Source organism: Aythya marila (genome assembly GCF_965140915.1).
Source record: "Aythya marila genome assembly, chromosome: 3".
Taxonomy (NCBI): Eukaryota; Metazoa; Chordata; class Aves; order Anseriformes; family Anatidae; genus Aythya; species Aythya marila.
In genome coordinates, this window is record NC_139044.1 from 78086679 (window position 1) to 78113773 (window position 27095).

Consider the following 27095-nt stretch of genomic DNA (forward strand, 5'->3'; position numbering starts at 1 on the left):
TTCTTCAGCCAAGGAAAGTGAAGGATTCAGTGAAGGATAAGTCTGCCAGGGCTGCTGTGCATTCACGTTCTGTTGGCACTTGTGGACCTGAGGGTGTTTTTTGTTTTTGTTTTTGTTTTCTGACTCTGGTCTCTGTGCTTGAGTCCTCTGCAAGGAGCTGTACTGTTTGCATGTCCATCACGGATATGACCTTCTCTTTTTGTTTCTTTTAGAAAGAAAATAGAAAACTTATTTTACCCCAAGCACTGCTACAGGCTGGGAGATAAGTGGTTAGAAAGCTCCTTGGCAGAGAAGAACCTGGGAGTATTGGTGGATAGTTGGCTGAATATGAGCCAGCAGTGTGCTCAAGTGGCCAAGGCCAAGAGCATCCTGGCTTGCAAAAGAAACAGTATGGCCAGCAGGTCTAGGGAAGCAATTGTCCCCCTTTACTTGTCTCTGGTGAGGCTGCACCTTGAGTATTGTGTTTAGTTTTGGGCTCCTCACTACAAGAAGGACATCGAGGTGCTTGAGCAAGCCCAGAGAAGGGCGACGAAGCTGGTGAGGGGTCTGGAGAACAAGTCTTATGAGGAGCAGCAGAGGGAGCTCGGTTTATTCAGCCTGGAGAAGAGGAAGCTCAGGAGCAACCTTACCACACTCTACAGGTATCTTAAAGGAAGCTGTAGCGAGGTGGGGGTTGGTCTGTTCTCCCACGTGCCTGGTGACAGGACAAGGGCGTATGGGCTAAAGTTGCACTGGGGGAGGTTTAGGTTAGATATTAGGAAGAACTTCTTTACTGAAAGGGTTGTTAGGCATTAGAATAGGCTGTCCTGTAGAAGTGGTTCAGGTGCCATCCCTGGAGGTCTTTAAAAGACATTTAGATGTAGAGCTTAGTGATGTGTTTTAGTGGAGGACTTGTTAGTATTAGGTCAGCGGTTGGACTACTTGATCTTGGAGGTCTCTTCCAACCTAGATGATTCTGTTGGTCTGTGTAAAATCAGCTCTGTGTGATTCTGCGTATCAGGTGCAGTAGTGGGATACCTGGACCTTCAGTTCTTATGCCATAATTTTTCCTATTGGATTGTGAAATTAAATTTAGTCAGTTATTTGACCTTCATTTTTACCTTAATTTTCCCTTTTAGTAAACTGGAGATAATGCAACTTAGCCAACTTTGAATGAAGTGTGAAGAGGGATGCATGCATTCTTAGTACTCTTACAATTATTTTATTACTCCAGTTCTCTGTTGTCCACCACACACACATACAAAAAAGAAAAAAAAAGCATCCTGTGTTATTTTGAGATTTTCAAATAGCAAACTTTCAGACTACATGACTACATAGTGTAAATAAATCATAAAGTAGATAGCTCTTGTAATCCGTTGTAGAGGGTTAATTTCTTTTTCTTTTTTTTTTTTTTTTTCTTAAAGAATGACAAGCATATTCTGCCACATGAGATGTTTCTTTATATAATCTATTTTATGAAAAGAAATAGCTTTTACTGATTGGCTACAACTTTGGAAAAAAAAAAAACAAAAACAAAAAAAACATTTAATTCTTCAGTCTTAGCCTGCAAGCTATACCCCTTTCCAGTGTGGATTTCCATAAAAATATTAAACATTGTTGTCATTGCTATGCCTCCTGTCAGTATCTCTTGCTTGTACAACTGTGTTCATCAAGGTTTTTGTCTTGTTGGTATGTGACTGCTGTAACATTGTGGTGGCTTCTGTCAGATAACACAGCTGTCTTGTCTCCTCTATGTCTCCCACATATGAGGAAAAAAAGAAAAAAAAAAAAAAAAAAAAAGAAATACAGCTATAGCCCTTTGAAGAACTCTTAAAAAATGTGTTTCTAATTAGATATATATAATAGAGAGTACCAGAGGGATTTGTTCATTGTCACAGACCTTCAGAGCTGAATTTCCTCAACAATTTGCTGAAGCACATAGACAACAAGAGACATTTGTGACTCCATGTGATCCAGAGATAAGAGAGAGGCTAGATCTGAAGCATCTGAAATAAGAAGGATCCTTGTATTTCAAGATAATTATACTCAGTGTTTATCCGCAGAATTCAGGCAACAAACACTTAATATATCTTTCCAAAAGGAAGCAGTTTAAAAAATACTTTTAAAAGTTATTTTTAAATCTTGTCTGTAGTCTAATAATAGCTGGTGCTTGTTAAAACAGTATATCTAAAAATCATATAGAAGTCAGATAAATTTGTCTTTTTCTTTTGTATGTGTGATAGAATATACAACAAGAAAAGTTTAATTTCTTCGTGTAAACATAAGACTGTCTGCCAGAACAGGCAGCTCCAAAGTCTGTTGGAGTTCTCTGCTGGTTCTCTGCTGGGTGTGCTGTGCATAGGGAGCTTTTTAATCAGTTGTTACTTACATGAAATGTGGCAAGTTGTTCTATGATCTAATGAAACTTTCCAGTGGCTCTCTTCCATGTTTTTCCCCATTTTTGTTGCATAATATCTTATGAGGACCTTAGTAGAGTTTCTCTCTATTCTCTAGACTTCTTTTCCTGAAACTTTGGATCGGGGGGGGGGGGGGGGGGGCGCGGGAATAATATAAGTCAATAAATAAAAATAAATAAAAAGTTAATAAATAAAAATTTACTTTTAGCCTTTTATCCAGCTTGCATAAAATTGTTCAGGAGCTCAGAAGTTATTTCAGGGGAACAGACATGAACACAGAATGTTACTTTTTAAGTCCTGTTTCTTTGGGAAACCAGCCTAAATGCAATACTTAGATTTTTTTCACTTTGAGAAACACAGTTATCTTCATCTAAGAAGGCATACTTGTAATAACTCCTTCAAAGTGTATGTGAACTTGTATATGACTTTAAGGTATGAAAGTAACTGGCAAAAAAATGGTTAGTTAAAAATGCTGAACTGTTAGGAAAAAGTTGATTTAAGGTTATTGAATCTGAATTAATATTTGTTTGATTTTTTTTTTTTCTCATGTTCTGGTAATTATGACACTCCATGTTAGATACAAAGTCAGGTGTACAATGGGCAAGTCTCAAGAAAATGAAATGTTCAGTATACTTAATTCCTAAGAGTTGGGTTTAAAAAAATAAAAATAAAGATGTGTTAAGACCATGAATCTGAATTAAGTTCCTGTGTTTCGAAGTCCATTAATAGCCTACTTCTTAAGACTAAAAGTACTGTGAAGTCTTCATCCCTGTGGATATTCAGACCTCCACTGAACAAGCCCCTGTACAACTTGATCTATGCTGGCTGTGCTTTGAGCAGAGATTTGGACCACATGATATCCTTAGGGTCTCTCCTGACCTAAATAAATTTATTATTTGTGACCAAAGCTGTGGACAAGAAAGAGCTGCTCTATAAAGTATGTCAGCTGTATGCTTTAAAATACCTAATATAACTTCTTTGTAAAGCATTTTGAACCTTTAAAACTATGCTAGATTACATTAGATCAAAACAGTATTTATTATAGTTATCTAAAATCTATACTTGTTCTACCAAAGATTTAGGCTGATCAGCAATTATATGGTTATCTGTAAGAAATAAGACACTGGAATAAGCCAAAATTTTATTTATGTTGGATCTCAGTTTTGATCTCCTGAGAAAGGACAAAATTGTATCTTTTTGCCAGTATGTAGAAAATTAAATGGAAAATGCCATGTTGAATGATAGACAATCTGATGTAAAACAGCACTTCTAAGAGAAATGCAAGAAGAATCCCATATAGTTTGTTGCAGAATTGAGAGAATGAGATTTTCATTCATGACAAAAATGGTTTGACAAAGTCTAAAGTGTTGTCTGCTTATTCAGATGGTGCTATAATATAGAGGAGTGTAGAAAATTGCCAACAATGTTAAACGCAATTTGGAACAGTAGCTTGACAAAATTTAACCAGTCCATTTTGGAGAAAAGACAACCAAACTATAAGAATAAGCCTGTAAATACTCAAAAGTAATGGGTTGCTGATATAAAATGAGGAAATAGTCCTTGGCTATAATAGGTAGGGAATGGTACATTTCATATAATAGTTGTATTTCACACATATGCATGAATAGAATGAAATTAGCAAAAATACAGAATTGAATCATGAACAGCTAGAAGATAGCAGTGACAGTCATTAGAAAAATAGTTGTAGATTCTAAGGTTTCTTAGATGGATTAATTTGTCAAGGGAATTTCTCAAACACAATAGTAGCAATAGCAGGTCAAATTTTACATGAGATCCTCCAGAATTACAGCAGGGAAATTTAGTTTTCAGTCCTAGCATATAAGACCTTACAAATAAAAATAAATAAATAAATGATAAAAACAAACAAACAAATAAGAAGTCAAATATGTGAATAAGTTCAGCAAACTGAACAAGTATTAAGTATGGATACCTATACTATACACTGTAGTTAAAAAAAAAATAATAATAATAAAAATAAAATAAAAATATTAATTTAAAACAGTCTGCTCCTGAGGGCGATTAACAATTTTGAATCATGGTTTGGAATGCCACAAAATATATTGATGTAGTCAGCTGTCATGGCCTAGGGAAATCACTCCATATTTTTTAGAATACCACAAAATTTACCAAAACAGATATATTCTTGATAATAATGGATCTGTACTTCTCGCATATCATTGATATTACATGTCTGTCTTAATATTGCAATATTTTCCATTTAAACAACAATAAGAGATCTGGATCAGTCTCAAATTTGAATGCCAGTTCTATTACTTGTTTTCTCAGATAGCGATTTTCTTTTGTGACCAAGGGTTCGTTAGTTCACACTATACTGTGGCTGTAAAAGAGAAGTATTTATTCTTGATTCTCTTTTTTATGCACCATATTTATATTTATAATCCGTTTTTGACTTGGATAGTCTAACAGTAAATTTAATTCTCTCTTCCTCCCCTACAGTATGCTGTCTGGTTGATCCTTTGGGTTACATGGAACGTGTTTGTTATCTGCTTCTACTTGGAGGCTGGAGACCTTTCAAAGGTAAGTTACCATCAGATACGTTTAAGCCATCAGCGTTGTGTTAACATGCTCCAGTTTAAATGCTGTTTTCTGCTTTACTCACTGTCTTGGTATTATTAAAATGAAGGTAGTATGATCAAAGTTTGGAGTATTCTGAATATGTTAGAAACTGTAGTTCTAGACAGTTACAGGCACCTTCTGGTGCCCACAACAACGACATACCTTTTAAAGGAAAATTGTCTCGTTTTTTTTTCCCTTCTCAATAATTATGTAATACAAATTTCACTTGGGTGGGAGACACTAACTGCTGATTTCACAAATATAAAAGGTTACAATGTCAAGGGTAAATAATATATATACATACATTTTTGGTACCATTCAGCTTGCGGTTACTTAGCTGGACTCTTTCCAGGGTTCTTCCACCACAGCATAATAACTGTAACACAAAATATCTTTCATTAAATTAAAATGTAAGTGCAAGAATAAATTGCTATTTGGCTACAGCAATGTTTTTTAACTTTGTTATTCTGGTAAGAATGTTATAACTGAAGATTTATATATAGTAAAAATCTATGGGGGGGGGGGGGCAAAAAAAAAAAAAGTGTATTTTCTTAGGATAGACATATTTGTAGTGTTTTATTGATACCATAAGTGATAATATGTAAAGTGGTATTTGGTATTGGCTCAAACCAACATCTCAAATCAAAACTGCTGCTTTCTAAGGTGTTCCCATAGGGCTGGAAAAATGGTGATATAAAAGATCATCAGTGGTAACAAATTATTTCGTTAAAGTAATAAACTTTGCTTGAGTCTAAACATTCCATTCCACGCTGAGTTATACTCAGAATGGTGTGAACTGACCATCAAGGAGAATCCCACTTGTGAAAGAGATCACATTCACCTCTCAACTCATATATTTAATTACCTTTTCTGATTAAAGAGTGTTTAGCCTAACTGTAAATTACACATGTAATTCTCTGATCCTTTGTGAGTTACTGAAATACTATGATGCAGAAAGTTAGGCAAAATTATAGGAAGAATAAATGAGGCAAAGATAATTCCTTACTTGTATTTTCTATCAAATCACCCCCAAAGTGCAAAAATTACTAAAGAGTGGGATCTTTCATCCCCATGTTGTCTGTTTCTTCAAAAGATAAAGACTTCAAAAGGGTAAGAATTTCATTTCCTGAGGTGTAAAATAATGTTCTGCAGGTAAAACAATGTTACACTTTTTTTTTTTTTTTTTGGTTTTATACCTTCAGAGAAGACCAGTCTCATTATCTTGGCAAAAACACAGCAAATATAAGAACCTGCACACAATATATTTTATTGGATTAAAATGCTTTCTGTATTAAGTGAACTGATCTTTGTAACAAACTCGGCACCTATTGTGGCGTTACACTCAACCCAGTCCATTCTCTTCCCATCTGTTCATTTCAGCCACCTGAATTGCTTAACTTGTAAATGTTATCATGTCTGGGGAGGTGAAAAGGGATGGGAAGAAAAAGAGAAAGTAGAAACAGCTGTTTGATCACTGCATTTTAGTGGGTGTAAAATCAGTTTAATAACATTGGTAAGTGCTGTTTGGAATAAAGACAGGCTAAATGACAATACCTACACCTGGAATTGTATTTTTTTCTCTGAAGACTAAGATTGTGTGATCTAGAATGTTTCCCAAACAACCATATGGTCCAGGCTTATATTTGGCTGCAGTTAAACTCTTTATTTGGTCTATAGGGGTAACATTTATTTTAGTGATATTCACTGCTTTGAAACATCCATTAGAGTGCATTTCTTCCACTTTGGCTGGTTTTCAGACCACAGCACTACTGAAGAGAGGAAGAGAAGCAAAAGTACCTAAAAATGGATTCAAGAAACGGGTACAGGTTGACTCATCTACAGAAGGCCTAATTCACATATGGAACAACTGTCTCTTCTCTCTTTTAGCTGTGGGTGGTACACCAAAACTTCCCTAGATGATGAAATCTTTTGCGAGATCTAGGGCCTAGAAATAGGTGTACAATGGAAAGGTACACAGCTATTTGGATGGACCAAACTTATCCTCATATTCTATATCCTTCAGAGGTTCCAACTGTTTTATATAAGTAAGCATCTAACAAAATTTTTACCTTTATAAATGTTTCTTAGTCACATATACGGATCTTGCACTGAATATTCTTTGTTATTTATATTTCCATCTGTGAATAACTGCAACTTCAAATCTATGATGTTATTCCTGTGTATTTTTTTTTGTGTGTGTGTTTTTGAAATGGCACAAAGAACCTTGATAGAAGCTCCAGGTCTGAATTGATTATAAATAGAGAATAAAAAATAACCTTTAGCTAAGTACCAAAGGGATGCCTCTGAGGTTCTAAACCATAAGAGAGGATCCTGTACAGCACAGTTTTAGGAATTGATAGGTTAAATTACAACCTAATGATAGTTCAGCTGGGTATAGTTTATTTTATATGTATAATTTATACCTTTCTACCAAAATAAAAGGACAGAAAAGCTTTTTTTCTTCCCCTGAAGTTTTGAGAACAGCTTTTTTTTTTTTTTTCTGTGTCTGTACATTAACTTCTGTATCATCACCTCTGGATACAATGAAGAGAACATATTGTTATTATACCTTATTAATTGTTATTATACCTTATTAAAAAAGGCTTGTTTCATCCCTTCTAAAATTAGTTGTGGGTCATGACATTTTTACAGGTTCTCATTATGACAATGAAATGGGCCTTCTAAGACTCAAAAGATTTTAGAACTATGACATAGTCAACAAGTGACTGAAGAAGATCAAGGATTAATAGTAAACAGCCATGTAAATCAATGGTACAATATGCACCATTACAGTCATATATATGTTGTGGAAAATTGCATCACACACCAACCGTGCCTCAACCATAGAAAATACTTGTCTTTGCTGATACTCTTTCACAGAAAACTCGATAACTAATGGATGAGAAAGATTGAAACAAAGATAACAGTTGTTCTTAACCTAAATTATTATGTGCATCTGTGAATGAATGTCTAGAAAACCTACTTCTGAGACTTTTCAGTATTACACTTCAGTAGTATTTAATTAGTCTACATGTTTTGCTTGCTGGTGATTGCTATTCTCAGTGTAAGAAGGAATTTATGCTTTCAGGATTTCTGAGTGGTCATATTAATTTTGGCCTATAGCTAAGTAAATGTAACATCTGAAAAGTACAACCTCTTGTCCCAGATGAGACATGTGAAGTACACTAGTGAAACAAAAAAGGAAAACACAATAGGAGGCATCTCTGAGAAACTGTGATATTTCAATGATTTGTTTAAATATATCAAGAAAAGACACAAGAAGCGCTATATTCAGGTATCTTGGAGGAGGAAAAAAAAAAAAAAAGGAAAAAAAAAAAAAAAAAAGAAACCACCAAAAAGTTAAGTCTATCTAGTACTTTTGACCTTCAGGCATAGTACTTTTGACCTTCAGACAAAACTCCTGTTTGCTTCTATATGATTCATCTGCAACCTCTGATTAGACCCTCCATAGAAAGAGTATACTGCAAATGAAGAAATATCACTCTTGCTTCAAGGCACTAATGATGTCTGTAGATTCCACAAGCAGAAAAGAGGCAGAATAAGAATTATCGAACTCCCATTTTTAGTTTAAAAATTAAAATCAGTATACATATTTTTGCTGGGGAAAAAAAAAAAAAAAAGTGACTAAGGTAGCACAGATCCCAACACAAGTCACAAGTGCAGGTATGAAGAGGGGCTGCTGTTGTCAGTTACTGGGAGCCAAAACAGGGACTGGATTCATAGTGCTGGATGAAAGAACCAGTTCTAATGAGGGGCAGACCAGCCCTTGGTGCACATGCTCCCAGCTTTATCCCAGCACTTTTGGCTCTCCTTGCATGCAGCCCTACCAGTGTGACTGGATCCAAGAGCTTTCCTCTCACTGCCACCTGGCTGAGGTGAGTGTTGCTTTTCTGTAGTCCCCACAGTTTTATGTAAACGTGACCAAAAACATGGTTTGTTTAAAAAAAAAAAAAAAAAATGATTCCTGTTTGGGTTGCATCAATAAGACGTGTCTTATTTTTACCAGATAACATAAAAAGGCTACTTTTAATGTTTTAAACATAAGCTTGTACTTATATGACTTGTAACATAAAAGTTAAGTGTTTGAAAGTCAAACACTCTGGTAAAAAGAAATGCCAAAATTAGTTTCTTGTATAAGAGCAATTTATCTTTCTCTCTACCTTCATTTTTATATAGCTCTTAATTACGCAGTCACAAGTGTATTTTCTTTTCTTTTCTTTCTTTTTTTTTTTTTTTTTTTTTTCCACAGTCTTTTCCTTAATCTCTCTGCAGCATGGCCTATTTTAGAAACAAATCATGTTTGGGAACTAAGGAATGCTGCATCCCACTCCATGTATTGCAGTAGTTAGAAAAAGATTAATAAAAAGACAGGGGGAAAAAAAAAGTGTTTTTCTTACTGTGTACAGCCATTACCCATTATGTATTTTGTTTTCTTCTCATTGGTCAGTATGTGATTTATTTCCATGCTTCACAGAAGTAATCATGTACTTCAACTCCACTCTGAAAACATGTAGTATATTGTGAAAGTTTACGTACAGAGCCATGGCACCTAGAAACCCAGACTACAGTGGCAATAATGTGTACAGAGCTCACCATATGTAGTCAAAGTTCAGTCCCTTGTGAATTCAGCACTCCTTCTACAGATACCAGTTGCAAGTTTACTCTTTAAAAAAAAAAAAAAAAAAGTTACAAAAACAGTAATCGCTAATTTGCATTCAACTGCGGTTACATCCTTTGCTGTATTTCCCTGAGTTTTATCAGGTTGATCAGCAGCATGAAAGGATAGGGAAGATTACAGAAAATAATAAATTTCACTTAAAAGTGAAAATATTAAATATGGTACAAAGTGAATGTATTGTAGCTATTAAAATGTAAAGTAAAAAATATGCAACTATTTTGCTTTCTGCCAGAAGCTTTAAGGAAAATCAACTGTTTCTGAACTCATTTTTGCCTACCCACTTGAAATATCTGGCAAATATAAGATAACTTATAGCCATAAAATCACAGGCTAAATCAGATTGTAAAAGTCCTCTCCAGGTCACTCAATCCAGCCACCTTCTCAGAGCAGCACTAACTTCAAGGTTAGATCAGGCTGCTCAGAGTTTTAGTTTAGTTTAGTTTTAGTGAGACAAGTTTTTAAAATCTCTAAGGCTGGGAATTTCACAATCTTTCTCCTGATATTCAGATGAAATTTCTGTTTCTACAATCTTTGACATTGCCTCTTGTCCTTTCACTGTGTACCTCTGAGAAGAGTCATGTACTTTCTTTTCTAACATCCCTCTTAGTTTTTTAACTGAAGTTGAGTTCTTCAGGTTTCTTTTTGTCCTTTTTTTATTTGAGATGTTATTTCTAGCCATACAGATTGGTGCACATGACAAGGAGAGAAAAAAAAAAATAATTAACTAATTATAATGTAATAAATAATCAGTTCACTTTTCACAATTTTACTTACTTTATTATGGGAGAAAAAATAAGGGTTTTTATATATATGTTAAGCTATATAGCAGCTTAAGTAAAATGTGGAAAGATAAAGGTTATCCTTGTTATCTGGAAGAAGTATTAATACATTTAAAAGAAAACTAGTATCCTTAGTTCAAAGATGTTTTGAATTATATCAACATTTATGTTGTCTAACATTGTATTTAGGGAAATCCTGAAAACATTGCATAAAAACTTGCAGCCAAATACATTGCTGAAATATGTAACTTTTCCCCTTTTCTGTTGAGGTTAAGTATGAATCAGGAAGATTAACCAAATAGCGGTAAAGGCTCTTCAGTAACTAACATTCAGCAGGAGCAAGACAATATAATGGCATTGCTAGGGGACAGTCCTGGGGACAAAGAGAGCTCTGGGGTTGCAGAGGCAGGAAGCACTACTGGAGAAAAGGAGGGGTATGGAGAGAGCTTGCTGCTGTTTTATCACCTGCAAGTATTACCCACTATATAGCTGAACTGCAAGTGTCTGATTTCCACATCATGAAAGCAGAGTAACAGACACAAGCAAGAAAAGTAGGATTCTCCAACTGCCAGTGTACATACACTGAGATTAAAATCAGTGTTTTCATACTCTCAGTTATTGTTCATGGTAAAGTAAGGCTAGAAGAGGCTTCAGTTTATAGTTAACCTATTCTCCTGCCTCCAGCCATGTTCAGCAACCAACCTGGACTATTCCAGCATCTGTTGGAAAAGATCTTAAGGATGAGCTAAACAGTTTAGAAATACATGTATACCCACAGCTGACATTTATGGATTAACTATTTTTCACTACCTTTCCATTGGTGACCTGAGATGTTAGTCTAGGACTAGCCAGATATGGCTGACTTTTAGTGGCTACACTGTAGTCTGTCTGTTCTCTTCTATTCCATTGGACAACACTAATGGGAAGAGAAATGGTTATAGAAGTTCTTGCCAACAGGGAAACAGCATCAACTATTCATTGCTAGTGGAGATAAATGGAAGCGGTGGGAGGAAATATGGGGACCGTGTTTCTTTCCACCAGTCCATTTGACTCCATCATCTTTTCTAGCAAAATGATAAGGAACAACAAGGATCAGGCACCTGCTAGTATTTTTCTACTTCAATATCCAAACAGTGGCAAGCACACATCCACCTGTCTGACTTTCATATGCCACTGCTTGGATTGATATTTTCTAGCTCTGAAGTGCAGTTTATATCCATATGCAAATTAACTGCAATAATGCAAATTACTTCAGGATATGATTTGCATAGCTTGTCATTCTTGATGCTTAAAAAACATTCTGTCTATGAGTGCTGAACACTTTAAGCGGCTAGTATACTGTGATTTTAAAGGGACAGTTTGAAACCTTGATGAAAATGATGAAAGAAAGAAACAAAATAAATGGGTCATTCATCCTCAGTGCAACTCAGCTGTAACAAAGCAATGAACTTGGCAACAAGGTTGAACTTGCACTAGTTACAAATTCATTTGACATTACTTCATGTCAATTAGTGTAATTGTTATACTGCTTTGATTTCACATTTACTAATTATTTTTGTAAGGTGGTGGTTGTTAACAGTTAAATGTCAATGTTGCACATACTCTAATAAAACAACCTGCAGGATGTTTAATTTTGAACATATTACCTTCCTTGGATGTTGTTTTAACAGATGTCCTGTTAAGATAACACAGAAATTAAATTAGTTTTCAACTCAAAGCATCTGGTTAACTTTGTAGGTAAATGCCTTTGAGCAGTAAATCTGACCAGGGTTTTTGGATAAATAGCTATCAGAATGTTTTAAGTAAATGACTTTATTTTTTCACTTCTATTACTCAGGGCAGATTTGACATGCTTGATCATATATCTAACAGATGAAAATTGAAAATAGTGCTGGCAACCAGCAGTGTTAGGTTATTCTGAGGGTAGTTTCATGGGTAGATACTATTAAGCATGCTTATGGTTTCAGATAATTTAGTTTTGCAGCAATTTTTAAACATCAAGATCTTTACCAGCTAGAAGATAAGTGATTATAAAATTTAAACTGCTTATTACTGTAGACATAGCATATGGTAGGAAACATTCAGATAAAGTGGAATTTTTCATCCCTTTAACAGTGAAACAAATTGTGATAAAAAATCATTCATAGTATAGAAAAGTATAAAATATGATTGTATAGATTTTTCTTATTGTACAAAGTTTATCTTTTAAAATTCTGGCTTATATTTTTGGTTTAGTTCACAAATAAATATACATGTGCATATCAATTCTTATATGCACACTTTTCTCATACATCTAGTATTTACTGCACTGAATACAAGAACATATTAAAATGAGTAAGTGTAGTGACTGATAAGATTATCATACCATATGATAATTTACATATATGTGTACATGTTATGGAAATATTGTACACATGTATGGATTAAGTACCTTAGTTATACTGTTAAGATCTGTAAGCACATATTTTAGCATATGCCTTATAATTGCATATATTACAGTTATATGGAAACTTTAGTATATATTTAAAGGCAATGCCATGAAGATTCTTTCAAATACTAGAACTAAGACATTGTAGAAATACATGTATATAGATATATTTATGAAATTATTTTTAATATTTATTAATTATATTGCAGTACCATCTAGTGGCCCCAACTTGATATCAGGGTGCCATTATGCTATGAGCATAATATAATACATGTAATATAAATAGGGCCTGTCCAAAGTGGTGCGTAGTCTTAGGTATTCAATGAAACAGAACAAGAAGTGGGAACCAACGAATAGGGGACTGCAGGGAGAAAGCAAATCAGTGATAAATCTCTGAAATTCTTCATGGTGTCTGGATTTTTTCAACTTTCTCTTTAAGTTTTTCCCATGTTTCTCATCCCTGTGATGATGGATTGGCAAGTGACACAAAGCCCTGCTTATGATTGAGTAGCATGTCCTGGTCTCCTTCTGTAAGGAAATCGCTTTTGAATGCTATAGTGCACTGTTGCTATCATTTCACCCACTGCTTAAGGCAGTGAGTGAAAAACTGTTGATTTTGTTAGAAATGAAAATATCAGAAGATAAATTTATTTCTAGTGAGGCAGATGCTCAAAAGATCACAGCTGTAGAGCTAACATTTACAACAAGAGCTCTTGTGCAAGTTGTCTTTGCCTCACATAGATAGGTCCTTGCCCCTGGGTCAGGCCACAGAAACAGGTAAGGACAAGGGCTGAAGGGTTATTTACCATAGTGGAAAGCTAGAGTATCTGCCAGAGCACCCACTTGTCTTCTGAGAATGTATGACAACATATGAAAATATGTTCTGCTCTTTTAAAGCTGAGTTAAATTTTGCTGTCTCATGGTGTCATTTTGGTTTCATTAATTATTCTTTTGAAGTACATACGCCATGCTTTAAGATAGTTCTTAGCAATTTCTTGTTCCAAATGTAGGTGCAATGGCTAGTTTATACTTTTTCCACATCTATGTTTTCTCTAAGTGATAAATAAAAAACAATAAATAATTGTCCTTCCAGCTATATCAAATAAGCTCCATCTTGTGAACCAGAAGCTACCAGAAACTTTCAAGGCAACACTAAGCCCATACAATTTCCAAGGAGCTTTGCATAACTTGGAATTTTTGAGGGAAACCATTCTGATCCTTATGTCACTGAAATTTATGCCACTGTTAATCCAGTATGAAATAAAAATGCCATATTGCCTTCAGCATCTTTTCACATCTGAATATACATTTATTGACCCTAGGAAAGCAACTTTAGCTCTGAAGCACCCCCCTTTTTTTGATTCTGTCTAATATTGGCCCCATTTCATAGAACAGCATGTGTGCAGCCATCAAGCAGCACAGGGTCATTCTGAGCGTACTCCTTTCTCACTACAGCAGTGTTAGCAGTGAGCTCATGGACCAGAAGACCATATGCTGCAGTGGCTGGCCATCTCTTACAGTGGTTCATCATCTTATAATGCTCCCTCTTCGTAGTTGCTCTTCTGCTGGAGTGTCACACTCCCACAACCCAGAGCTGTGAGCACTGAAGGACTTGAACACTTATGATATATCTGGGCTAAAATAAATAGGTGGGTCTAAGCCACTTTAAATGGTTACAGTCCTAGCAATCATTTAAAGTATGGTCACCCACTAACACGCAACTTCCCACTGAAGATGAGTAGCTCCTATGGAGGACACTAATAAAAGCTAAGGAGTCAATAATATATTTCAATGGTCAGAAATATTTCAAAGTTAACGTCTGCCCTAGTCAGAGAGTCATGCTCTGTATTTGGTACCCCAAGAGAAGTTACTTTCACTCAATAAATCTCCTTAAACATTGAAAAACCTTCACATTATTTAAAAGATATTTCCAGCAACATGGTGCAATGTAACTATTTGGGATACAAAAGAAATTCATTTTTCTTCCTGTGGAATTGCTAGCTCAAAACTGTTTAATTCATCTCAAATATTAGTAATTTCTTCTTGTTATTTTCCTTTATTGTTTCAATGAAAAGAGTATTTCCAAAACTGCTACTGAAAGACAGTAATCTCTGGTATTAGTGAATTAGTTAATGTCAACTTTTATGTCTGTATGATTGGATGATAAACTTTTATTAATTGTTTATAATAAACTAGAAAAAAAATATTCTTTGGAAAAACCTCTTTGACTTTGGAGTTGTCACATGGCAGCTGACAGCTTGCTCCCAGCTTGTTTTGTTTTGTTGAGTCCATATGCTAAGAATGAAGGACTAGCTATGAAAAATATTTGGTCTCCTTTTCTAATAACCCACTAAAGTGGATGATTACCTTTGTGAATTTATCCCTGGAGTCTGAGTTGACTCTAGTGTTGACGTTTTCAAAACTTGCTGCTATTTCAATGACATTTTCATTTTAAGGGGCATCCTGTCTATTCATGAATAGACTACTTTAGTATGACATTATATCCCCCTTATCTGACTACCACAAACATCTATTTGGATAGAAATTGGATTCTGTGTTTTGAGGGCAAGATTTGATTGATTAAGTAACTTTATGAATTTAACAAATTGTGGTTTATTGTGGGTTTCATTCTAAAAGCCTGTTATTCATCCGGCTACAGTGTAACTCAGGCTATTTTTCTTCCACCCTATGATAGTTGGCTAATTCAACAATAATGAGGTGATCAGTAACATGCTGTGTCTGAGTATCTGACCGGTGTCTTTAAACTGCCAATGAACTCTTTTATAGAAAAACTACTGTTAGCAATATAAAGGGAGAGAGATGATCAGAGTGCTCATCTAAGCTCAAAATGACATGAAAAAAAATGGTTCCTGCTCTGCAGATCATTGAGACATACCTCACAATTCAGACAAAAGAAGTTGGGTGTGTCAGGCTTTAACCATATCTCAAAAATAAAGTGCTTTCCCTGTCTATATAAGGGTCCCATCTGTGGCTTCTGATCAAATGCAGAATAGCACCCTCTGTCTCCCTCTTTTTGTCTTTTCTTGGCAGTTTTTACATTATTTCATTCCTCGCCTTTCCTCCATCAGTTTATTAAAGCTGAATGCCTTTTTTTAACCATGTCAGTTGCCCATTAGTGCTTATTGGAATACTACTACTGTAGTGCTTGTATTCTAGCTTTTTTTTTTTTTTTTTTTTTTTTTTTTTTTTGTGCCAGAATTACAGGTTATATTTTGCTTTGGAAATACGGGGAAACACTCTATTAGAATGCAATTTCATTTAGATATTTCTTTTGAACTGCCACTTAGAGAATACACCAAATGTAATTCTGAATTCCACTGCTCATTGTAACCACATGCACTTGATTCATACTGTTTTTCCACTTGTTCCCACAGATGTTCTTAAAACCCAAGTACAAGACAGCAGCAATGATGGGGATTAATTAGCATTAGGTGGAGAAGTGAGGCAGTTGGAACGCATTTATTTATTTTAAACTTGGTCTTAGGAGCTTTTTTTTTTTCACATTAGAATATTCATTAGCATGTTTTTTATTGTTTGTTCTTTTATATGTTGTACATAACAGTCATAATATGTTATGACATCATAATATATTGTAATGAAATGTTCTTAAATATATTGCAGAAAAAATCTAGATAATATGCAGTATTAAAACTATTTGCATAATTATTTTTGTAAGAACAGTGAAAAAATGTGTACCCTTGGTTACACAAAAGATCTCTTTGAATGTTAACCATTACACAAATGCAGTTCAGGTCTTCAAGTAGCCATTTAAGGTATATTGCTATGCGCAATACTGAAACAAATACTTTCATTGGAAAAGCTTCTTTTTAAGCCTAGGAAGCTGCCCATTTTTACAAGCCTTTTTATGTCTGGTTCTTTTATTTTAATACTATTATTTGATTTCTTTATTATCCTATGGACACAGATTCTACAAAGAAAAAGCAATGTTCTTCGAAGCTTTTGTTTATTTTACCTTTTTGTTTGTATAATCAGATGCTTTCTTGTGTTATGGGAGCCTTGGTTTACATGTACATTGAGCAAAAATATCCCATCTTCTTTCAGTTTTTCTGTCTTGAGTACTTCCTGTTCTAGTTGCCAAATATTATCAATGCCTTAGTGAATAGTGTAAAGTATTTCAATCATATAAATAGTTCCAACTCAGCACAAGCACACACAATATAGTATAATTTTTGTAGAATCAGAAAGCTTTTGAGCTTCTAACTATGCATTTTTCATGAGCGGCAAACAATGATAGAGTTCAAAGCACTAGATGTTTCCTAAAACTATGACTTCTGGCTGTACTGTTTGCCTTCCTGAATACTGTGTTTTTAATTTTTAATAAAGGAAAATGTTATGAGTTCAGACAGCTGTTTGGAAGAAGAGGTTACAGAATTGCTTAGTAACAACAGACTATGATACTATATAATTAGTTTTTTTTTTCTCTTCATTAGCATATACAACCTACTACAGGAATGAGAATATAATGATAATTGCCAGACTCTTGGGTTTTCACACTTGGAAATAGTGTAAAGTACAAATCTGAAGTAATTGGGATTCTTAAAGAAATGTCTCTGTCTGCATAGTGAAACCAAGGGCTTATAACAGACTACGGAGACTTAATTTTGATGTTACATTTCTGGCAAGGCATCTTCAAGAGATAATAGTACTTATACTGATTCAGGTCTCCAAGTGAAAATGAGTGTATCAGTCTCTAACTTATCATTAGAGGATGTTTGTCTATATCACAGCATGTAGCATTAATGATAGATTCTACAGAGAAGTGTTACCTCCATATGAAAAGTCACTGAAGACTGAAGTTTAGTGAAAGAGTTTACATGCGAAATTTGTTTGATTCCTGTACCCCTTTTGTTTAGCTTTAAGCAATGTTTTCATTTTTGGTTTTCACAAACACAAAAATGTGCGCATTAAAAAGAATATATAAAAATATTATAATAATGTAAGATGATACGCCTTTGTTCTTGTAATTAAAAGAAAAATAAAAACAAAAAACACCATATTCAGAGCTGAGAAGTATCAAGTATTATCTCTTCTCTGTCACATACAAATGCAGTGCAAAATATTACAAACATAACTGGTAATTTGCATACAATTAGTGTTATCTCACATATAACTTGGGTCTTAGATAACCCACACTCTAAAAATGAAGTTATTTTCAAATAATATGTGGATAATTTTCAGAATCAGAGAATGATAGAGGTTGGAAGGGACCTATAGAGGTCATCTGGTCCAACCCCCCTGCTCAAGCAGGGACACCTAGATCTTGTTGTCCTGGACCATGTTGAGATGGCTTTTGACAACCTCTATGGGCAACCTGTTCCAGTGCTCTGTCACCCTCAAAGTAAAGTCCTTCCTGACGTTTACAAGGAAACTCTTGTTTTCTGGTTTGTACCCATTGTCCTGGCACTTGACAGTACTGAAAAAGAGCACTACGTGCTGTTAACCTCCCATGCCTATGTGAAGTACCCCTTCCCACGTGTAATTCTTCAGTCTCTCTCACTCCTTCTTCTGTTTTGCTAGACACCTGCCTGATGATCCCTTTAACAGGGTTGGACTAGATGAGCTCCATAGGTTCTTTCCAACCTCCAACATTCTGTGATTCTGCAATGATGGGCTGAAACACTCTTTGGAGATTCCTGCTCCCTTGCTTAGACTACAGATAGAGCTCAGAGTAGGTGCCTAACTTCCAGATAGATAAAGTTAAATGAGCTGAGTCCAACCCTACCTGTCTATCAACCACTGAATGAATGCCAGTTAAATGCACTAGGATGCCTTCCTTTAATATCAAGCACCTATTATAAAATCTGGTGCCATTGAACCTAAATTGATTTTAAATTGAAATTTAAATGTTAAGGTTTTTAGTCGTTTCTGAAAATGGGGTTTGTGTTCTACAAAAATTCCTTATGCTTTTTGAATAATCTGCATAATCTTTATTCATTTTCAACAGTTTTGTCTTCAAGAAAGGGAGAAGAATGACAACACTAGTGTTTCATTTATAAACGTGCTGAAAAGCTACTTCATATTTTCAGTTGGAGGTCTCATATTTTATTTAATTCTCCTCCCTCATTGATTATCATTTTGCTTCAGAGTAAGTCAGTGATGCTGCACATGAAAGAAATTGAAAACCTTCCTACCATGTCCATGAAACAAAGGGTGTCAGTTTTGAAAACCTTATACAAAAAGCCATACCAATGTGCAAATGAATAATAATCACTTGGGTTCTCAGTTTAGCATTAAATAGCTGAATTTCAAAAACTGAGATACATAAAAAGGCAAATGAAGTAGGTGCATGCTTCAAAGCAAAGAGCAATGTCAAGAATTTGTGCCTTTATATTGATTGGTACTATAGAAGACACTCGTAACAAGAAAAATGGAAAGACTGCATGAAAAATTCAGTGCAAGAGATCTGATCTGAAGATTTCTGATAGTGATCAAAGGGTATATATTCAGCCTACTTAAAAATGTTAAGGTTATATTTTTATTAATGGCTGTTTCTTTTCTGTATTTTTTTATGGTCTTCATAGCATGTTAGATAAGGTAAAAATGGAAAAAAAAGGCTAACTGTTGAATATGTAAGTCCTTGATCAAATAAATATTTAATTTTACTTTTTAGAATTAAATATTAAACTGTAGAAATACAGAACTCTTGTATTTTATACATAGAAAGTCATGTGGCACTATGTTAAGTTTAAAGTCCTTTGGGAAGATGATTTACTTTACTATTATAACTAACATAAAACAAAATAAAACAGATAAGCAAAATCCACATTTGTATGTTGCTGATGTATTTAGCAAGATACACCCAAGAGTCTAGAAAGTCCCGTCTCTTTTACGCCTCTGCTTATGTGATGCTTATGTGACATTAGAATCATAGAAACATAAAGCTGAAAGAAGTCTCCAGCTTGTTTTACTGTTTTAATCTGCTTGTTTTAATCTGTATTACTGCAGATATAATATTTCTTGTTCATAAAAATGAATAAGAATATTTAATCCATCTTTAACACTTGTTTATGTAATATAATATATATAATAAATGATGTATCATTTACCAAGGAGCCTGTTTTTACATACAGGATATTTTCCTTAATATCCAACCAAAGTTATTTTACTGAATTTCTTTGATCTTTCCCGAACAAGCATGACAAACACCTTATTATACCATCTACATATTGAAAGACATTTATCATGCTGACTTTTCATTCTTTCTCTTTTCTAAGTAAAGCAGATACAATTCTTTCATTCCTTTATTATTAGTATTTTCTGTCTTATTTTTATCCTCAAGATTCTTCCATATGCTGTGCATCTTTTTTTACCATGCAGTATCCAAAACAGACTGTTCCAGCTGAGACTTCACCAGCACCAATTAAAACAGACTTACAGGACCTCTGGACCTCCTGTATCTATAAAGCTGCCATTAAAACCTCACTGAATTGGATTTTCAGGTTTTACCCAGCATTACAGTGCTGATTCTCATTTCTCATATAACACTTTTATAACCTCCTGCCATTCTTTTTGCCATATTTTACCATTTTGCCAAATGTTACTTGTTTTCAATGTTTGATTTTTTTTTCTGCATACAGATAGTACTTTGCACTTTTCTTTATTTAATTCACCTTGTTGTTCTTGGATCATCTTTTCATTTTGCTGAGGTCATTTGGTTTCTAGTCCTGCCTTCTGCAGTGTTTGCTATCCTTCTCCATGATATAAGTCATATTCAGTTCTATCATCCCAATTCATCCATGAAAATATTGGGTTGAATCTGCAGTGGATACATCCCTTCCACTTCAAACCCTTTCTCTGTCTAACAGCCAAACACTCATAAATGCTTTCGGAGAACAGGTTTTAAAACAGCTGTGCACTTATTGCACGGTGATTTACATCCAGTACGTACTTTCTTAGTTTATATGTAAGTGACATTGCACAATCAAGTGTTAGAAGCCAAAATAAAGTCAAGTATGTTCTACCTACTACTCAGCTTCCACAAAACCACCACAGCCAACTTACCTGTCACAGCTGAAGGAGAAAAGTTGTTTTACTATGAACTGGCAAGCTCGTATGAGTATCTTTTTCTTGTTATTATTTAATAAGAACAGGGATTGATGGATTAGAAATGTTGTTACAGAACCTCAGGATCGAAGATAGGCGTAATATTCTAAAAGTCTATCTGTCTTTCTGATTTCTGTGGTAGCTCTTTCAGCTTTTTAATTAGTTCAGCTTTGGGGAGGGGATGGGGGGCATGGGAAAGAGGAAAGAGGGAAATTTCGGATGAAATTGTGTGCTCACTGAAGTCAATTTATGCATTTTTTATTCCATTGAATAAAATGAGGCTAGGAGCTGACACAGACTCTTCAAGGGTTTCTCAGAGTGTCAGGTCTTTTCCCTAAAAGCATGATGATGTCTTGAGAATTCTGCACATCAAAAACAATTTCATAACAGAAGAGAAGATTTTAGTTTCATTGATATGTAAATCATATTATAGAGCATGCATAGTGCAAGCATTCGGTGTCTAAACACACACAGTGTAGGGCATGCATACGTAATTTTTGTCCTCACCAAAATGTTGTTAAATTAGATTCAGAAAGAAAGATGTGCTGCTATTTATTATCACAAAGCACAGATAAACATATCAGTAATAATATGAGTTCTATTTTGCTTTTTGGCTTTCATATTTTGATGAACTTGTATAAAAGTTTTGCAAATGTTAGTGGATCTGAATCTGTACATTAAAAATTAAACATTTATTAATCTATTAAATATCACCTTCTCACTGGTTAAGACAGTTATTTAACTGCAGAAAAGGAACCTCACATTGTAGTTCAAATCACTGGGCTGAACCTTGTGAGATTTGAGTCTATTTTTCAGCTCAGACCGAGATTTTGTGTAACTTGAAGATTCTGCCTCAGCTTTGACTCTCAGTTCTTGCTACTGTAAAACAAAAATGATTGTAGCTGACTGCATGAGGGAAGAACCACAGTGAGGATACCTCAGGATACCTCAAGTGCTGTGCAGCATGAATGGAAACCTCATTCTGGTGATTCACCACGTTCACATTGCTGAATTGAAGCCTTGCTTGTACAAATGAGTCCCATTAGGTTTTTCATGTATGAATTGTTCCCTGCCTCAGTGAAATTACAGCCTATTGCTAACAAGACAACTAGTCAATGCATTTCACTTTTCTTCTGCTAACTTTTGTGACCACTATGGTTATTTACTTATATATTCAAATTATTTTTATAATTTTGTGGGAAATATTCTCTCTTCTAGGTTATTCTCTCATTAGAAGCTGCTCATTTCAGCACATAGACTGACAGTTGGTTTGGTCTGAACATTTTTTATTTTATTTTATGTTATTACTGGTTAGAAGAGTATAACTGAATTAGATGAGTCTATTTATTTGGCCCCAAGATAGGGGGTATTTGTTTTCTTTAAGAAGCTGGTGAGAGCAATTTGAAAGCTAAGGGAAAATCAAAACTAAGATTGGTCACTTAGATTAGTCACTTTAACTTTTTTCTGTATCATTTGAAAGAACAATCCTGAAAAATCACTGATAAAAGCTAAGCTAGTTAAGGGTTCCAGACATTTGCATACTTAAACTTTCAAAAATTATATTCACTTGGTTATTGGTCACTATTTCACAACAGTCTATGAAAAAAAATATTAGTAGGAAATGTGTGGCAGAGCTCTTGTAGTTATTTCTTTTTTGTCTGGGCTTTGAGTGAGCAGATATGGAGAACAGACCTGGAGAACAGATCAACAGTTCGGTCTGTTCTATATTAACTAAGCACAGTTATAATTGTACCTTCTTTTACTAGTTATCCATGGGTTTAATATTTTGCAAGCCATATGAACAATATTTTTCTTGAAACAGCGTATTCTTACTCAGTTAATTAAAGATAAAAACTCATCACATTGAAATCTGCCAGTTCACAACTGTGGTTCAATTTTTTGTAGCACTGCTGAAGTGAGGAAAAGGAGGATGATAAACTAAATAAGTTTGTTTTAGAACTTCAGTGACAAATGTTTTAAGATTATATATCTCTAAATTTATATTTACTCTGTGGTTTATGTCTGTCACTGATTTAAACACTTGTACAATATTCTAGGTTCCTAAGACAAATACTCTGGCTTACATCAAGAAAATTTAACTCAAACTGCAATGCATTTAAATGAATAATAATGCACTCAAAATGTCTGTTTGTCGTAATTTGAGGTGTTATGTTTTTCTATAGAAAAGGTGAGTCTCCTGGTCCAAAACTACTGGAAATCACTTTGAGTAAAACAGTAATTTCTATGGTATGAAAATAAGTACAGCTGGCTTGTTTTTATAAGAAACTGGGTGGAAGGTCTTATTTGTATTTAGGCATCCCTCTACCTCAGGATACCTCCAAGGTATCCTGCATAAATTTGTAAGTAGTAGATGCAAGAATCACTTAATCCATAGCTGAAGAAGAGGAGAAAAATAGCATACCATAAAATAAAATAAAATAAAGTAAAATAAAATAAAATAAAATAAAATAAAATAAAATAAAATAAAATAATAAAATAAAATAAAATAAAATAAAATAAAATAAAATAAAATAAAATAAATAAAATAAAATAAAATAAAATAAAATAAAATAAAATAAAATAAAATAAAATAAAATAAAATAATTTAAGTATGCAGAATGAGATTAAATAATTCTATTCATCTACAAAGGCCTCATCTTTACCTCTCGTCTTTAACGAATATACTACCGGGCCTTTAGCAGTCACAAACTCTTAAGTGTTGGTCAATTTGTCAGAATAATCAGTAAAATCTATCAGAAAAATTAGTATTTTTCAGCTCATCGTGACCATCATCTACAGCTAGGAAACCTGTGACTTCTGTGGAGGAAAGAACCACATACAGGCAGCAATGTCATTACGAGTGATGCAAATGTAATAGGACAGAAAGCCAGGGATTTTGCTATAATGTTCTGTCAGTAAAACTGCTAATTTTCTTTTTCCTATTTTTTTTTTTAATTAAGGTATTGCTTAATATTAAATAATTATATAAGGAACAAAAGATAGAAAATAGGTAATTTTCACAAGGGAAGAACTTGCCAATGGATCCCAGGAGGATTTGTTCTGGAGTATTTGTTCCAGAAAAGTATTCAATGTTGGTCAAGTAGAAGTCATTAGTAAAGTGAAGTGACAGCAACAGCTAAATATACAGAGTGGTTCAAATTAGTGAAAGTTAAAAGAGACTAGATAGAGTAGCAGACAGATCTTGCAACATTAATAAATTGGCAGATGAAATTGAATGTTGTTCAGTAAAATGTTGCCTTGATCATAAACATACAGTGATAGGTTCTAAATTAGCTTTTACCACTTAGGAAAAAGATCTGTCATGTGGCTAGTTCTCTGAAAGCTCAGCACTTAAAAAACAATGTTAAGAAAGGATAAGAGCACCAAACAAGGAATATCATTATACTTCTGTCAAAAAACATGGTGCAGCACAGTATTAATCACTGAGTTCAGTTCTGTTCATCTGTATCAAAAAATAATGAATAAAATTATTCAAGAAGAAAGGACAGAAATGACCGAATAGTTGTATGGGGGGTGACTTTCATGGCTTCTTGGAGAAAGTAATGTTTTCCTCTGGAATCTTTTGCACTCATTGTCAGTCAGGGCTGTAGTTTCAGTTTAGGTTGTGGTTCCCCTGTTTGCTTGCTTTCAGGAAACATGGCATGTTTTGGTTGTTACTTGTAAATATTGTCCTGTTAAAAACAGGAATTAAAAACAAACAAGCAAAACCCCTTAAGGACAAAGACAGCTGGTGAAAGTTGTTTAGGAATTGTCATATATTTACTTGGATTTGCTTTTCTAGCTGTTGAATCACCCTGCTTACCATCTCCCTCTCCTCTTCTGCTCCAGTAGAGCAGAGAGGAAGACAGCAGTGATAATCCTCTTGGACTGAAATATTTTACACTTGTTTGGTAGGTGATAAATGCTGCATTCCAAGTGGATTAGCATAGTGAAACTTCACTAAAGGAGTGAGAGTTTTTGCATACACACTAAACAATTCAGAGCCTTATTGTATCAATGGTAACATCTATACTTTTTTTTTTTTTTTTTTTCCTGTGGGAAAGCTAATATACAAACAACAGCCACATCAAGTTAACCAGAAACTATTTTTGATAATAAATTACATTATTCTACTGCAACTACTGTGCTGTGAATACACTTGTGTTTTTGTTGTTGTTGTTTGTTTGTTTGTTTCACTAATTTACACTAATTTGTGAACTTCTGTTAAATCTGAACTCTGTTAGTAACATATATTATATTTTCTTGGGAACTAAGGCAATTTTAGGCAACTTAATGTTCTAACCCAGATGAAACATTTGTAATGATCAGCATTACAACCACTATAAAATCTTAATAAATATATATTCTAATAAATGCAAAGGGTATAATATTGCAAGTGAAACATTTCTGCTTTTAGTGAATTCCTATTATTTCCTTAAGCATTTCAATCTCATTAAAAACAATCCTTGAAAAGGCATACTAAATTTTCAAGAAAAGCAACTGAAAAAGCATTTTGCATTTACCCTCCAAATCTATAAGCATTTAAAACTACTGTTGTGAACATTAAGGTTTATTTCTTGCCTTACTGAAAATGTAATAACTAAAGCATGTTTAAAACAAGAAATCAATTTGATGATTACAAGTTGCTTTAACTTCCTTTTTCCAGATATGTCAAGTTTATGGTTTAACAAATGCTGTTGCTTGGAATTGCTTCAGTCTATAGAATAGTCTATATCCTATTCTAACACTGAATCCAAACAATATGAGATTTAAAGGATCATAAGAAAAGAGCAAAGTGCAATTGTTTTTTGGTTCTGTGATGTATAAACATAGAAAGTAATCAAAAGCCTTGTTGGAAATATTCCTTTATGGATGTCTGATACTTTCTTTCTTTTTTACTATACTGTCATGTACTGTCCTTAGTCATGTTCCAAGATCCAGGCAGAAGGCTGCAGAGGACCACAAGGAAAAAAGGTTCTACTAACACATCTACTGCTAGATATTTCTGTTACCAAATGGTATCATATGAATGATTTTAAATTTAGAGCTCTGTGTTAGCATCTAGTGTTCCCTCTGTAGCAGACATGCCTAGCTACCCAATATGGAAACACTGCTTTTTATTTATTGAATGCACTATTTTTTAAAAAGCCACGCTTTAAGCAAAAATATATGTACACTATTGTGAGCTAATGTCCAGTAAATTACTGCCACCAGATTGAGGAATCTCACACTTGAAGGATATTTGCCTTTGTAGTCATTAATATAGTTTATTGCCATATATGGTCTCACCACTGACACTTTTTTTTTTTTTTTTTGGGGGGGGGGTGGGGGGGGAATGCATAATTATCTTTTATTTCCATTCTAGTTTTATTTTTGCAGTTCTTCCTTTATGAACATAGGATAGCAGACTAAGGAAATGTGGCCGTGGTACATGGAAACTGTTCATAAATGATGTAGGGGAGAAGATGAGGGAATGATAGACCAGACTATTAAGTCCAGACCTTCCCACTGCTGGAAATAATGAGATACTTTCCCTTTACCAGTCCATTTTCCAGATTTTTCTCTAATGACTTCTAGTTTTTGAAGTGCTCAGACTGTACATACTGTAGGCCGTTTAAGGAGAAGTATCTTTATATATGTGTGTGTGTGTATTATATATATAATTGAAATGTAAAGGAAGAAAAAGAACAGCTAGTTAAGGTGGCATCCAGAAAAGACTAGAAGTAAGAATATTTTCTGTCTTCACTGCTGTGACATGAAGTGCACTGTTTAATTAGTATCAATTAATTTAAAATAAAGATAAAGCTACAAGAGGAAAATCCTAACAAGTCACACTACTGTGTTTTTTGGATGGGTGGGGGGTGGAGTGGGCATGGGGAATAAATAAAAATAAAAGTCATTAGTAACATTTGGAAAAAACTACCAGTGATGACTAATTAAATCTTGAATTTAATGCTAAAATATTGTATTTTTTTTTTAGCCATCTTATATGAAAAGCTATCAATCAAAAGATGCATCTATGTTACTTGGCTTAAAATAGATTATTTCATGGCTTTGTTCTGGCTTTGTGATATGAAATGCCCTTGTTGTAGTAGATGATAAAATGATGC

General features: G+C 34.2%; 1 protein-coding gene across 2 annotated transcripts in view; it reads left to right on the plus strand.

Moving 5' to 3' along the window:
• NKAIN2 (sodium/potassium transporting ATPase interacting 2) overlaps positions 1–27095 on the plus strand; it is a gene marked incomplete at its 3' end in the record, with an annotated part of 583071 nt that overhangs the window by 318082 nt on the left and 237894 nt on the right. For both annotated transcript variants that reach the window (XM_082756439.1, XM_082756440.1), the window contains exon 3: positions 4875–4955. In XM_082756439.1, coding sequence (XP_082612565.1) covers positions 4875–4955 — 81 coding nt within the window. The remainder of the gene's footprint in view (positions 1–4874; positions 4956–27095) is intronic.